The 14,094-nt window shown below is 46.1% G+C and overlaps 1 protein-coding gene across 1 annotated transcript in view; it reads right to left on the bottom strand.

Annotated features, from left to right (window-relative positions):
* Nucleotides 1-1,140: 1,140 nt before the first annotated feature.
* Nucleotides 1,141-14,094, bottom strand: part of LOC133623486 (prepronociceptin-like) — a 56,004-nt gene continuing 43,050 nt past the window's right edge. The window contains exon 3 of the mRNA XM_061986693.2: nucleotides 1,141-2,317. Coding sequence (XP_061842677.2) covers nucleotides 1,793-2,317 — 525 coding nt within the window. The 3' untranslated portion in view covers nucleotides 1,141-1,792. The remainder of the gene's footprint in view (nucleotides 2,318-14,094) is intronic.

Consider the following 14,094-nt stretch of genomic DNA (forward strand, 5'->3'; position numbering starts at 1 on the left):
AGTTGGAACCCGCTAAGGAGTGTGTAACAACCCACCTGCCGAATCAACTAGCCCTGAAAATGGATGGCGCTGGAGCGTCGGGCCCATACCCGGCCGTTGCCGGCAGCGAGAGCCGCGAGGGCTAGGCCGCGACGAGTAGGATGGCCGCCGCGGTGCGCGCTGAAGCCTCGGGCGCGAGCCCGGGTGGAGCCGCCGCGGGTGCGAGGGACATCGCACCTCCACGCGCTTGGAGGTGCGCTCAGCGCGGCTCCCAGATGATTGCGCACTGGTGTGCGTCTGGAGCCTCGGGCGCGAGCCCGGGTGGAGCCGCCGCGGGTGCGAGGGACATTGCACCTCCACGCGCTTGGAGGTGCGCTCAGCGCGGCTCCCAGATGATTGCGCACTGGTGTGCGTCTGGGCCGTGACAGCGTGGCACGCATTGATCATGTCTCTGCTGCATTGGATCAGTCTCCTTTCTTTAACAGGCAAAAGCTTTATAACCTCACTAATGCCTTGCATCATCTATATTAGATATATAACAACGGGCGGGTGCGGGCGGGTGCGAGTTTGATTAAATGTTAGTTTGGGTGGATGCGGATGGTTGACGACTTTTGTGATGCGGTTGCGGATGAAATAATTGCCTATCCGCGCATCTCTAGTAGACATACCCTCATCCGCTCTCTTTTCCTGAAAGCTGATCTGTCCAGTTTTGGAGTTGATCTCAGCATCTGCTTTGAGTGTCGCAGGATATCCACACATTCTTGCCATCTCTGTCGTAGCATAGCTTTCGTCGGTAAAGTGTGCGGAACAAACGACCGACCATTTCGTCGGCTTTCCCCGCAGCCTCGTAGTTTGAACAAATTTCGTCCAATTTCTTGCCACTTTCGCATCTTTGGGCCACTGGTGCAACTTGAATCCGTCCCTGTTCGTGTTGTTACACCCTCCGACAACACACCGACGAGGCATGATGTCTCCAAGGTACGGAAAACAGTCGAAAAAACGGAAAATAACAGAGCTGATTTGACTCGGTGTTTGAGAAAATGGCGGATTGATTCCCAATGTGACGTCACAACTCCGAGAGCGAATAATAGAAAGGCGTTTAATTCGCCAAAATTCACCCATTTAGAGTTCGGAAATTGGTTAAAAAAATATATGGTCTTTTTTCTGCAAAATCAAGGTATATATTGACGCTTACATAGGTCTGGTGATAATGTTCCCCTTTAAGACATAATGTACGTGTTGATTAAGACGTAATGTACGTGTTGGTGACGACATATTGTACGTGTTGATTAAGACGTAATGTACGTGTTGATGAAGACGTATTGTACGTGTCGATTAAGACGTAATGTACGTGTTGATGAGGTGGTATTGTACATGATGATGAGGTCATATTGTACGTGTTGATGATGACATATTGTACGTGTTGATTAAGACGTAATTTACGTGTTGATAATGACATATTGTACGTGTTGATTAAGACGTATTGTACGTGTTGATGATGACATAATGTACGTGTTGATGACGACGTAATGTACGTGTTGATGATGACATATTGTACGTGTCGATGAAGACGTAATGTACGTGTTGATGAGGTGGTACTGTACATGACGATGAGGTCATACTGTACGTGTTGATGAAGACATACTGTACATGATGATGAGGTCATACGGTACGTTTTGATGAGGTGGTACTGTACATGACGATGAGGTCATACTGTACGTGTTGATGAAGACATACTGTACATGATGATGAGGTCATACTGTACATGTCGATGAGGTCACAGTTGCCACGTGAACATTGGAGGTATTGAAGGTCACAGTTTGTTGTGGCGCCAGACGCGTGCGCTGGGGGAGAAGTTACGACTGCTCCTCATTCCAAGATACTGCCTGAGCAGCTGGTTCACTCGTTTCTGACTGTTCCATTTTCGGGCAGATTTGCGGACGCCTATGAAGCCGCCGTAGCGCTTCTGTAGGTGCCTCGCCGGGGAGCCAATCAGCTTCCTGTAACTGTGGCGCCCTCTCTGGAAGCCACCGAAGCGTTTGTACAAGCTGACGGTCTCCGAGCTCCGGTGGCGATCGCTCGCCACGTTCCCGTCGTCCTGACCCTCCTCTTCCTCCTCCTCCTCCTCCTCCTCTTCCTCCCGCGAGGACTCCAGCAGCGACGAGTCAAAGCGAACGAAGCGCCGCTCGTCCTGGTCCGCCTCCTGCGAGGATGACGCCGGGCCGTCAGAGTCGGCGTGAAGAGACGTCACGTCCAGCTCGCCCGCTGTGCCTTCGAGCTTGCAAAGATCCCAGGTGAGCGAGGAGGTCATGTGACCCGTGCACTCCAGCAAGCACACCTGCAGCGAGAAGGAAGCACATCAACTTGATTGCCTTTTGGACAGTAAAACAGCGATGAGTCAGCCCATCCATCCATCCATCCATCTTCTTCCGCTTATCCGAGGTCGGGTCGCTGGGGCAGCAGCCTAAGCAGGGAAGCCCAGACTTCCCTCTCCCCAGCCACTTCGTCCAGCTCTTCCTGTGGGACCCCGAGGCGTTCCCAGGCCAGCCGGGAGACATAGTCTTCCCAACGTGTCCTGGGTCTTCCCCGCGGCCTCCTACCGGTCGGACGTGCCCTAAACACCTCCCTAGGGAGGCGTTCGGGTGGCATCCTGACCAGATGCCCGAACCACCTCATCTGGCTCCTCTCGATGTGGAGGAGCAGCGGCTTTACTTTGAGCTCCTCCCGGATGGCAGAGCTTCTCACCCTATCTCTAAGGGAGAGCCCCGCCACCCGGCGGAGGAAACTCATTTCGGCCGCTTGTACCCGTGATCTTGTCCTTTCGGTCATAACCCAAAGCTCATGACCATAGGTGAGGATGGGAACGTAGATCGACCGGTAAATTGAGAGCTTTGCCTTCCGGCTCAGCTCCTTCTTCACCACAACGGATCGATACAGCGTCCGCATTACTGAAGACGCCGCACCGATCCGCCTGTCGATCTCACGATCCACTCTTCCCTCACTCGTGAACAAGACTCCGAGGTACTTGAACTCCTCCACTTGGGGCAAGATCTCTTCCCCAACCCGGAGATGGCACTCCACCCTTTTCCGGGCGAGAACCATGGACTCGGACTTGGAGGTGCTGATTCTCATCCCAGTCGCTTCACACTCAGCTGCGAACCGATCCAGTGAGAGCTGAAGATCCTGGCCAGATGAAGCCATCAGGACCACATCATCTGCAAAAAGCAGATGATGTGGTCCTGATGGCGATGAGTCAGCATGTTTTATATTTTGCTTTGTTGGCATCGCCGTCGTGTCCATTTAAAAGCCCATCAAGCTAATTGCTAACTTAGCATGGCTTGGTGACAGACTTCAAAGCACCATACTAACAATATAATGTCTAAACAACCTTTATTTGTTCTCATTTTGCCCATTTATTGTGTTTCAGTGACTCCTTCAGTCATGGTCACGCGGCATATTGCAGTTTTGAATGGGTTCAAACATTAACATGAACACTTGTATTTTTCTGATGCGTATAAAAGTGAACAACACTACGCCGCGTCTCCATGGCGACCGTAAAATAAAGCAAGCGATGATTTGAAGAAGTCAGCTTGTTGGTCATGAGCGGCAGAAGGTGCACTCAAAGCGAGTGTTTTTTGATTAGCTTTTTATTGCTTGTTTATGTCGGATTGATCAGAGGAAGAAAAAGATGATTAAATGAAAGGAAATGACGCTCCAAAGCCAAACATAACCTCCAGACCAACAAGGTTGCGTTTTTGTTTTTGGTTACTTTTATCCAAAGATTTTGTGACGCAGTCGGTGGGCCAAAGAAGAAAAGCTCGGATCCGAAAAACAAGTACTAAATAATGTGTACAAGGTATGCAATTGCAGGTGATCTACCAAGACTGTGTACAGCTATACATTATATGTCGTATATCATATGTCACACATAATTGGTTATACAAACCCCGTTTCCATATGAGTTGGGAAATTGTGTTAGATGTAAATATAAACGCAATACAATGACTTGCAAATCATTTTCAACCCATATTCAGTTGAATATGCTACAAAGACAACATATTTGATGTTCAAACTCATAAAAAAAATTTTTTTTGCAAATAATCATTAACTTTAGAATTTAATGCCAGCAACACGTGACAAAGAAGTTGGGAAAGGTGGCAATAAATACTGATAAAGTTGAGGAATGCTCATCAAACACTTATTTGGAACATCCCACAGGTGTGCAGGCTAATTGGGAACAGGTGAGTGCCATGATTGGGTATAAAAACAGCTTCCCAAAAAATGCTCAGTCTTTCACAAGGAAGGATAGGGCGAGGTACACCCCTTTGTCCACAACTGCGTGAGCAAATAGTCAAACAGTTTAAGAACAACGTTTCTCAAAGTGCAATTGCAAGAAATTTAGGGATTTCAACATCTACGGTCCATAATATCATCAAAAGGTTCAGAGAATCTGGAGAAATCACTCCACGTAAGCGGCATGGCCGGAAACCAACATTAAATGACCGTGACCGACATCAATCTCTAAAGGATATCACCACATGGGCTCAGGAACACTTCAGAAAACCACTGTCACTAAATACAATTCGTCGCTACATCTGTAAGTGCAAGTTAAAGCTCTACTATGCAAAGCGAAAGCCATTTATCAACAACATCCAGAAACGCCGCCGGCTTCTCTGGGCCCGAGATCATCTAAGATGGACTCATGCAAAGTGGAAAAGTGTTCTGTGGTCTGACGAGTCCACATTTCAAATTGTTTTTGGAAATATTCAACATCGTGTCATCCGGACCAAAGGGGAAGCGAACCATCCAGACTGTTATCGACCCAAAGTTCAAAAGCCAGCATCTGTGATGGTATGGGGGTGCATTAGTGCCCAAGGCATGGGTAACTTACACATCTGTGAAGGCACCATTAATGCTGAAAGGTACATACAGGTTTTGGAACAACATATGCTGCCATCTAAGCGCCGTCTTTTTCATTTCAGCAAGACAATGCCAAGCCACATTCAGCACGTGTTACAACAGCGTGGCTTCGTAAAAAAAGAGTGCGGGTACTTCCTGGCCCGACTGCAGTCCAGACCTGTCTCCCATCGAAAATGTGTGGCGCATTATGAAGCGTAAAATACGACAGCGGAGACCCCGGACTGTTGAACGACTGAAGCTCTACATAAAACAAGAATGGGAAAGAATTCCACTTTCAAAGCTTCGACAATTAGTTTCCTCAGTTCCCAAACATTTATTGAGTGTTGTAACACAGTGGTGAACATCCCCTTTCCCAACTACTTTGGCACGTGTTGCAGCCATGAAATTCTAAGTTAATTATTATTTGCAAAAAAAAAATAAAGTTTATGAGTTTGAACATCAAATATCTTGTCTTTGTAGTGCATTCAATTGAATATAGGTTGAAAAGGATTTGCAAATCATTGTATTCCGTTTATATTTACATCTAACACAATTTCCCAACTCATATGGAAACGGGGTTTGTACACCATATGTCACACATCACACATCATGTTACACATTGTATGTCGTATATCATGTCACATATCATACATAATCTTATACATCATATGTCCCAAGCCATGATCTTGTAGCGTGTTCCAAAGAGCTTGGTCGCCAACACCTGCCTTCCCGCCGCCCGCTCTCCCGCCACTCAGCCTTCCTCAGTGGCCCAAACTTCAACACTTTTGGAGAACCAGCTGGCAGCAGACTCCACAACCTGCCCAAATCTCAACATCCCCCCCCACTCCGCCGCCAAGAATTGTTAACACTGAAGCAGCTACAGACAGGACCAGGCCGGCTCAACGCCAACATGCACCGCTGGGGCCTGAGTCCTTCTGCAGCCTGCCAGTGTGCTGCTGCCCGCCACATCAGTCAGGAGTACCCCACACTTGCCCCACCCACTAATTTCGACCTCGAAACCCCAAACCCAGACACAGTGAGCTGGCTGCAGCGGCTGTGTGACATCGCATGGCTGTCTCAAATGGAAAAAAGAACAAACTTTGCAAGCGACTTTAGAAAACAAGTTTTATGTAATAAGTGGACTTTGCAACAATGATGCTAACAGCTATGAAGTACGATGAAAAAGATGGATGGATGTGTTGAAAATCACAGCAACCGTAGATGAAAATAACTTTATTCTTATGTAGAGAGTGACCTGCCAGGACGTTGAAGCTAAACTTGTTCAATTCAATAGAACTTTTTATGATTTCTATTCCTTCCTGAGACCCAGCTGGAACGTTGCTCTGTCACACCGGTCATAATCGCACTATAAAAAATAGGAAAATAGGAAACTCACAATAAATTCCTATTATCACTTTAAAATTAATTACCGTAAATTACAGATTATACGCCGCTACTTTTTTGCTACACTTTGAATCCTGTGGGTTGTGAAACAGTGCAGTTAATTTATGGATTTTTCTTCCCTAACGGCCAAAAAGCAAATAATTTATATTAAACACATGCAAATACACCTAAATGGTCAATCAATCAATCAATCAATGTTTATTTATATAGCCCTAAATCACAAGTGTCTCAAAGGGCTGCACAAGCCACAACGACATCCGCGGTACAGAGCCCACATAAGGGCAAGGAAAAACTCACAACCCAGTGGGACGTCGATGTGAATGACGATGAGAAACCTTGGAGAGGACCGCATATGTCAGACCACATGTCGAGTGGTCTGACATAATATTGGGAAAGTCCAGTCCATAGTGGATCTAACATAATAGTGAGAGTCCAGTCCATAGTGGATCTAACATAATAGTGAGAGTCCAGTCCATAGTGGATCTAACATAATAGTGAGAGTCCAGTCCATAGTGGATCTAACATAATAGTGAGAGTCCAGTCCATAGTGGATCTAACATAATAGTGAGAGTCCAGTCCATAGTGCGGCCAGCAGGAGACGGGTCAGCAGCGCAGAGATGTCCCCAACCGATGCACAGGCAAGCGGTCCACCCCGGGTCCCGACTCTGGACAGCCAGCACTTCATCCATGGCCACCGGACCTGTGTGTCCCCCCTCCACAAGGGAGAGGGGGGGCAGAGGAAATGGTGTGTTATTGTTTGTGCTATGGCGCCATCTTTTGGTATGCGTTTACTCACTGCAGGTGCAGCAAGGTGAATGCCTAAAACTGTTTCCTGTTGTTTAAAGCTTTTGTCAAGAAAGTTGAAACCCTCAGTCAAACCCTTAATCAAGTGTGTTAATCAAAAGTGTTTAATCAAGTGTGTTTAATCAAGTGTTTTATTACAAGATCTCATAAGTACTAAAACAGTAAGAAGAGGGAAAGTATCTGACAGTGTTGATGAACTAAAATGTGTATTCATTGTGACTCAGAAATAGGGTCGCATGCAGAAACAAGTACGTGACCAAGATCAGGATGTTTGTGTGGAAATGAGAAGTACCGGACAGATGTTTGATAAAAAGATGAACATAGTAAAATACCTACATTTCCCATTAGATGTCCATCCATCCATCCATTTTCTACCGCTTTCAGGGTTGCCTATTTCAGCTGCATTCAGGTGGTAGGCGGGGTACACCCTGAACAAGTCGCCACCTCATCACAAGGCCAACACATATAGACAGACAACCTTCACACTCACATTCATTCACTAGGGCCAATTTTAAGTGTTGCCAATCAACTTATCCCCTGGTGCAGATTTACTGCAAAAATAGGGTGTTGTTAAGGAAGAACAAAGGAGCTGTGTCTAACTGATGTAACCAATATGTAACCAATGAGAACCTTTGTCTGAGAAATGTTACCCAATTAGGACTTGTTTCCTGAATAGCTAAGCCAGCCCAACCAAGTAGGTTTTAAAAGGGCTCTGTGATTGCTATTATACGGGATTCGTGCTTGGACCACACCATCAGATGGAAGACAAAGAGACCTCTCCTTTGCTTGGACAATTTCTCCAAAAATCCAAGAAGGACTAATTCGCCGAAAGAGACTCTCTTTTTTTTCATCTGGTTCCCCCTGCTATCGAGCAGTAAGGGAAAGGATTTTGATTCTACATTCTGAGGACAAGAGTTTTGAATTATGATCTACTGGAGTGACTGAGCGGCGACTATTCCCCCGGTGTTGACGGGAGTGTCTGGCCGAACCAGCCTGGCCGGTGAGGCGGAATGGCACCTCCTCGCAGTCGCCGTCGAGGACATCCCGCGCGTCGTCAACGAGAACACCAGCAGACAACCCCGGCACTCGGCAGACGCTGTGCCTCTGTGCTTCCTCTTCTGTGGAGCAGCCAGAGTTTGGGTGTGGTCGCCCTGATCCTGCGAACCATCCAGCTCATTCCAATCAAAGAGACACTTTATTCGGACTTTCCCCAAAGAACTCTGCACAGTAAAGATCGGACTGAACTCAACTGTAAAACGAATTCGAAACTTGATTGATTAACAATTTTGTACATTTTTATGTGAATGATTATTGACGCCGTGCAAAGCTTACGCTATTGAACCTGAATATATACAATTATAAAAATTCCAAGAATTTATCATTCATCGTCCCAATACATCCAAGATGTAAAAAGTTAGGAATCCTGTGTGTACTACAACTAGCCCTGAAAGGTTGCTCTAAGTCAATCCATTTAAACGTATGTCCTGAAGGGCTTTTTATCCCAGCCCTCAAATGTAACCTAGTCAGTAACAAGAGCCAAGATTCATTAGAGGTAAGCTATCTAAAACAGCGGTATTTGGGACTCGACTCAGTCTTACAAGATACGCTTCTCAGCCGAGTCGACCACAAAAGGAACCGGGACAAACGCTGAACCAAAGGGTAGTTAGAGCTAGGTGAATTGCATCGCCATTCAGCTGAGTAGAGCCTCGTCGGTGGAGCAGCCTAGTAAGACTCGACTGCGCAGAGAGGACGGGACCCTTTGAACAGAGAGCGGGATCTAATTCGCAAGTTCTGGGAAGAACTTGTGAGTTAACACCGGAATCTAACATGTGGCGCCCAACGTGGGGCTCGACGTAAAGAAACGTTGAACCTGAAAGAAAAAGAACCCGCAGTGATCCAGGAGGATCACTGCGGGGTCGTGTGAGACGACCCGGTTATTGGAGGATCGCAAAAGACTGTGTATTGACTCCAGTTGAGTGGATCGGTGCCAAGAGGGCACTGAGGACACTTAGTCCGTGATATTGGACTATCAACAGACGGACAAGACAAGCGGACGTCGTTGAAGTGCTGTTACCGACAAAGCGCCAACTGACACCGTGAGGAGCCTGAGAAACACCCAACACTTTCCCTGACTCAAAGCGCTAAGAGTGGCTTGAGGGGAACGGCGGCTCGAGACAACAAAAACAACCTAAGACAGCGAGATGGCGGGAGTGCAGCCATCCGGTGACAACACTACAGCAGTCATCAGAAGCTGAGAACGTGGGACCCCAGCAAGGAGTTGGGGGTGGGGGGGGGCGGTGGTGCCCCAGATGAATCCCCATCGGTCCAACGGCGGCATCAGACGGACGAGGAGCAGCGGCATCCAAAGGACGAGGAGCAGTGGCATCCGATAAACGAGGAGTAACGGCAGGCGACGCCCGACGAGCAGCCGGCGCCCGAGGAGCAGCCGGCGCCTATGGAGCAGCCGGCGCCCAAGGAGCAGCCGGTGCCCGAGGAGCAGCGGCAGCCGACGGAAGGGCTGCAAACAGAACCACAAAGAGGAACGAAGTAGTGGATCGTATCGTCCAGATGAGGAAAATTGTTTTTGTAGGGATCGAGAAATGGGAAAAAAAGCTAAAAGGCAAAGTAGTCCCACAGGAGTGGGTGAAGAGGGTGACGCAGGCGGTGCATGAGGCACTCGGCCATGCGGGCACTGTCCCAACACGCAAGTAGCTGGAAAAGCAGCAACTTTAGATTCCAGAAAAGGAGGTTCGTCGGGTCCTAAAAGACTGTGAGTTGTGTGGTCGGTACAACGCAGGACGGAGAGGACAGCGGACGGGAGGTTTATTAGTACGATCAGGAATCCAAGGAATTGGGCAGCTTAAGCCGGCTCCTGACTAGAGACAACCAGGAGCTAAAAAAAAAAAAGGCCAGTTACACACTGGACCTACCACCCTTCGTCAGACTGGCCACTGTTAAAGGGTTGGTTGTCTTGCGACGGGGTACAACGGGACTCTGGGCAGGCGGAGCGATCAACATTATGGAGTACGCAAAGAAGGGCTTCTCCTCGGAAGAAAAGGAGATGCTCCAGTGGAGAGAAGTGAACAATGCATGTGTGGTATGTCTGAAACCATCTACACTGGAAGTGCTGTGGGAAGGCCCTGGCTGGGAGAAACCGCCGAAGTTTGCTCAACAGCAATCGAAGTTCAGGCGCATTTAGGTACTGGATGCATACGCGGGTTGTATGTGTCGCTGGGAATGGTTGCCAAGGCTGAGCTTCCTTACCCAGTGGGATATACGTGGAGGTTCGCTGGACCTGACGGAGTGTAGTTGCCAGTGGGATGGATGGAAGCTGTGGACCTGCAAACCGTGTCGTTTACGGCAGTTCTCCGGACGATTGCTGCTTTTTTTTCTAAAATGTAGTGGGTGGGGCTTATGTACCGCTGTGCTATCCAATATGCATATACACAATACTACATACTTTGTACAGTCTTCCATATTGCACCGTCGTTGTTATTATGAAGCAAATAAACATTTATGATGCATAAACGCACTGCAGGCTTAAAACCACGGCATGCTGGGAAATACTTGACTTTGGTGTCAGGAAGTTAATAAGCAGCATATGGAAACTAATGGAAGATGTCCATCATTTGATAAACGGCACATGTACTTCAGCACAATGATTGGCAGACAACATAAATCATTTTGAAGGAAAAGACAGCTCAATTATGTCCTCATGTCGTCTCCGTGATATTTCAACTTACATCACTTGTTATTATTATTAATATACTGAAAACTTTGTCAGTATTGAACCACAAACTCCAATTTCTGCCCTCCACGTCTAAATATCGCTTGGCAGTGTTCTTGTTGGACAATAATAAATATGTTATGGTTCCAATCGTACATCCACGTGATTGATTACTCTGCAACTTTTCCCAGAACATTTAAACTCCACACAAAGATGTTCCGATATTCTTCTTTTATTTGAAGGTTTTAGTCATTTTGGAGACATTTGTTCACTACAAACATAAATAACGACATTTTATGTCACACTTTTATTTGAATTATTAGGAGTGGGGTTGTCCAAATACAACTTTACGATACAATACCCATATTGGAGCCTTGAGTGTTGGTTGATACTGATTCGATACGATATCAGCAGGAATAATTTTATTTAGTAGTGTGGAATGTTAGAAAAGGTTCGATCAGGTGAAATGAGTCAAACAGAGAACAATGGTAGCTATGAAAAACCCTAGCATATTTATTATTAACCATCTGAAATGGACTTATGCTGTCTTTAAGTTAAAGTGGAGCGGTCACAATAATTTAAATTCAATGACGTAAACACGTTCGTTACTGGATACTGCCTTGGAGACTTTGTATGTGTAAGTAATGTGCAACTACAATTATTTGATACTTGTTTGTACTGACAAATGTCACATTTTATTGTTCAATGATTATTACCTATGTCTAGCTCGTGTGCTATTGTGTGCTTAGCTGTTGTGTAGCTGCGCGCTCATAGTAGCATATAGACTAGCATGTTTACCTTTTGTAAATGACTTGGCTGAAATACAAAAAAATATGTTTGTTGTATTGGAGGACATTTAGATGTTGACTAGCTGTCCAGCTTTGAACAAGTAAACACTCTGCAGGACTGCTTATATCGCACATGATATCACACCCAAGTAAACACTCTGCAGGACTGCTTGTATCGCACATGACATCACAGACAAGTAAACACTCTGCAGGACTGCTTGTATCGCACATTATCACACACAAGTAAACACGCTGCATAACGGCTTGTATCGCACATGATATCACACACAAGTAAACACTCTACAGGACTGCTTGTATCGCACATTATCACACACAAGTAAACACGCTGCAGGACCGCTTGTATCGCACATGATATCACACACAAGTAAACACTCTGCAGGACTGCTTGTATCGCACATGATATCACACACAAGTAAACACGCTGCAGGACCGCTTGTATCACACATGATATTACACACAAGTAAACACTGCAGGACTGCTTGTATCGCACATGACATCACACAAGTAAACACTCTGCAGGACCGCTTGAATCGCACATATCATCACACACAAGTAAATACGCTGCAGGACTGCTTGTATCGCACATGACATCACACACAAGTAAACACTCTGCAGGACCGCTTGTATCGCACATGACATCACACACAAGTAAACACTCTGTAGGACTGCTTGTATCGCACATGATATCACACACAAGTAAACACTCTACAGGACTGCTTGTATCACACATTATCACACACAAGTAAACACGCTGCATGATGGTTTGTATTGCACATGATATCACACACAAGTAAACACTCTACAGGACTGCTTGTATCGTACATTATCACACACAAGTAAACACGCTGCAGGACCGCTTGTATCGCACATGATATCACACACAAGTAAACATTCTACAGGACTGCTTGTATCGCACATTATCACACACAAGTAAACACGCTGCAGGACCGCTTGTATCGCACGTGATATCACACACAAGTAAACACGCTGCATGACGGCTCGTATCGCACATGATATCACACACAAGTAAAGGGAAGTGAAGTGAAGTGAATTATATTTATATAGCGCTTTTCTCTAATGACTCAAAGCGCTTTACATAGTGAAACCCAATATCTAAGTTACATTTAAAGCAGTGTGGGTGGCACTGCATGGGAGCAGGTGGGTAAAGTGTCTTGCCCAAGGACACAACGGCAGTGACTAGAATGGCGGAAGCGGGAATCGAACCTGGAACCCTCAAGTTGCTGGCACGGCCACTCTACCAACTGAGCCATGCCGCCCCGTAGTATAGTGAACACTCTGCAGGACCGCTTGTATCGCACATGATATCACACACAAGTAAACACTCTGCAGGGCCGCTTGTATCGCACATGATATCATACATTTTACGTGCAAGCTCATTTTTGGCTATCCCCCAGATATTGGAAGTCAGAATCTGATTGGGACGCCCCCGAGAGTGAGAGTCACGATTCATTTTGGCGTAAAAAGCATGCTCCTCAAATCTTAACGAGATCAATTGCATTGTTGTGGGAAAGCTGCAGCCATGAAAGAGATGAGCAAGGAGGGAGTTCCATCAAGGGAAATTAATTATCCATCGTAAATGAAAGAGCCCAGCAGGGGGTGTCCACGTCACATCAAGGAAACACTTCATTACTGAGAGTATGTACGCTCAGCTCATCTTTTGTGCACTTGTGGGGACCACAGGACGCCGCCCATCCATTTTCTACCGGTTGTCCCTCAAGAAAGGATAAGGACTGTGCAAGTTTTCATTTTCAAACCACTCCAGCACTGTCAGATCAACAGGTGTTTGCCTGATCTGAAATATTGCTGGACCAGCCAGGACGCCACTCGTGCTTTTGTTAGCATCGCGCCGGCCTAGACGACTGGCGGACCGCCAAACGTCACCCACGTAGGCTCGACCAGACACTTCCTACTCGGGTCGCTCATGTATGCAGTACCCCCGCCAGCCCACAAGGGGCAATGGCGAGGAATACGTGTCACAATGAAGCAGCAATGGAGTGAGTGGAAGAAGATGAGTTATTTCAACCAAAAATCTGACTTTTAACATTGAGCAAGTGCACCAATCATTGTTTCCTGTCAGACCTTTTAAAGGGGAACAATCGTTCACAATCTTTATGAGAGACAAGACTTTATATATATATATATACTTGCAGTGTGTATATTGTACATATTACATATTGTTATGAAGGTGTCTGTTACTACATTATATATATACTTGCAGTGTGTATATTGTGCATATTACATATTGTTATGAAGGTGTCTGTTACTACATTATATATATACTTGCAGTGTGTCTATTGTACATATTACATATTGTTATGAAGGTGTCTGTTTCTACATTGTATGTCTACTTGCAGTGTGAATATTGTACATATTGTTATGAAGGTGTCTATTACTACATTGTATATATACTTGCAGTGTGTATATAAAACATATTGCATATTGTTATGAAGG

Source organism: Nerophis lumbriciformis, linkage group LG26 (assembly GCF_033978685.3).
Source record: "Nerophis lumbriciformis linkage group LG26, RoL_Nlum_v2.1, whole genome shotgun sequence".
NCBI lineage: Eukaryota > Metazoa > Chordata > Actinopteri > Syngnathiformes > Syngnathidae > Nerophis > Nerophis lumbriciformis.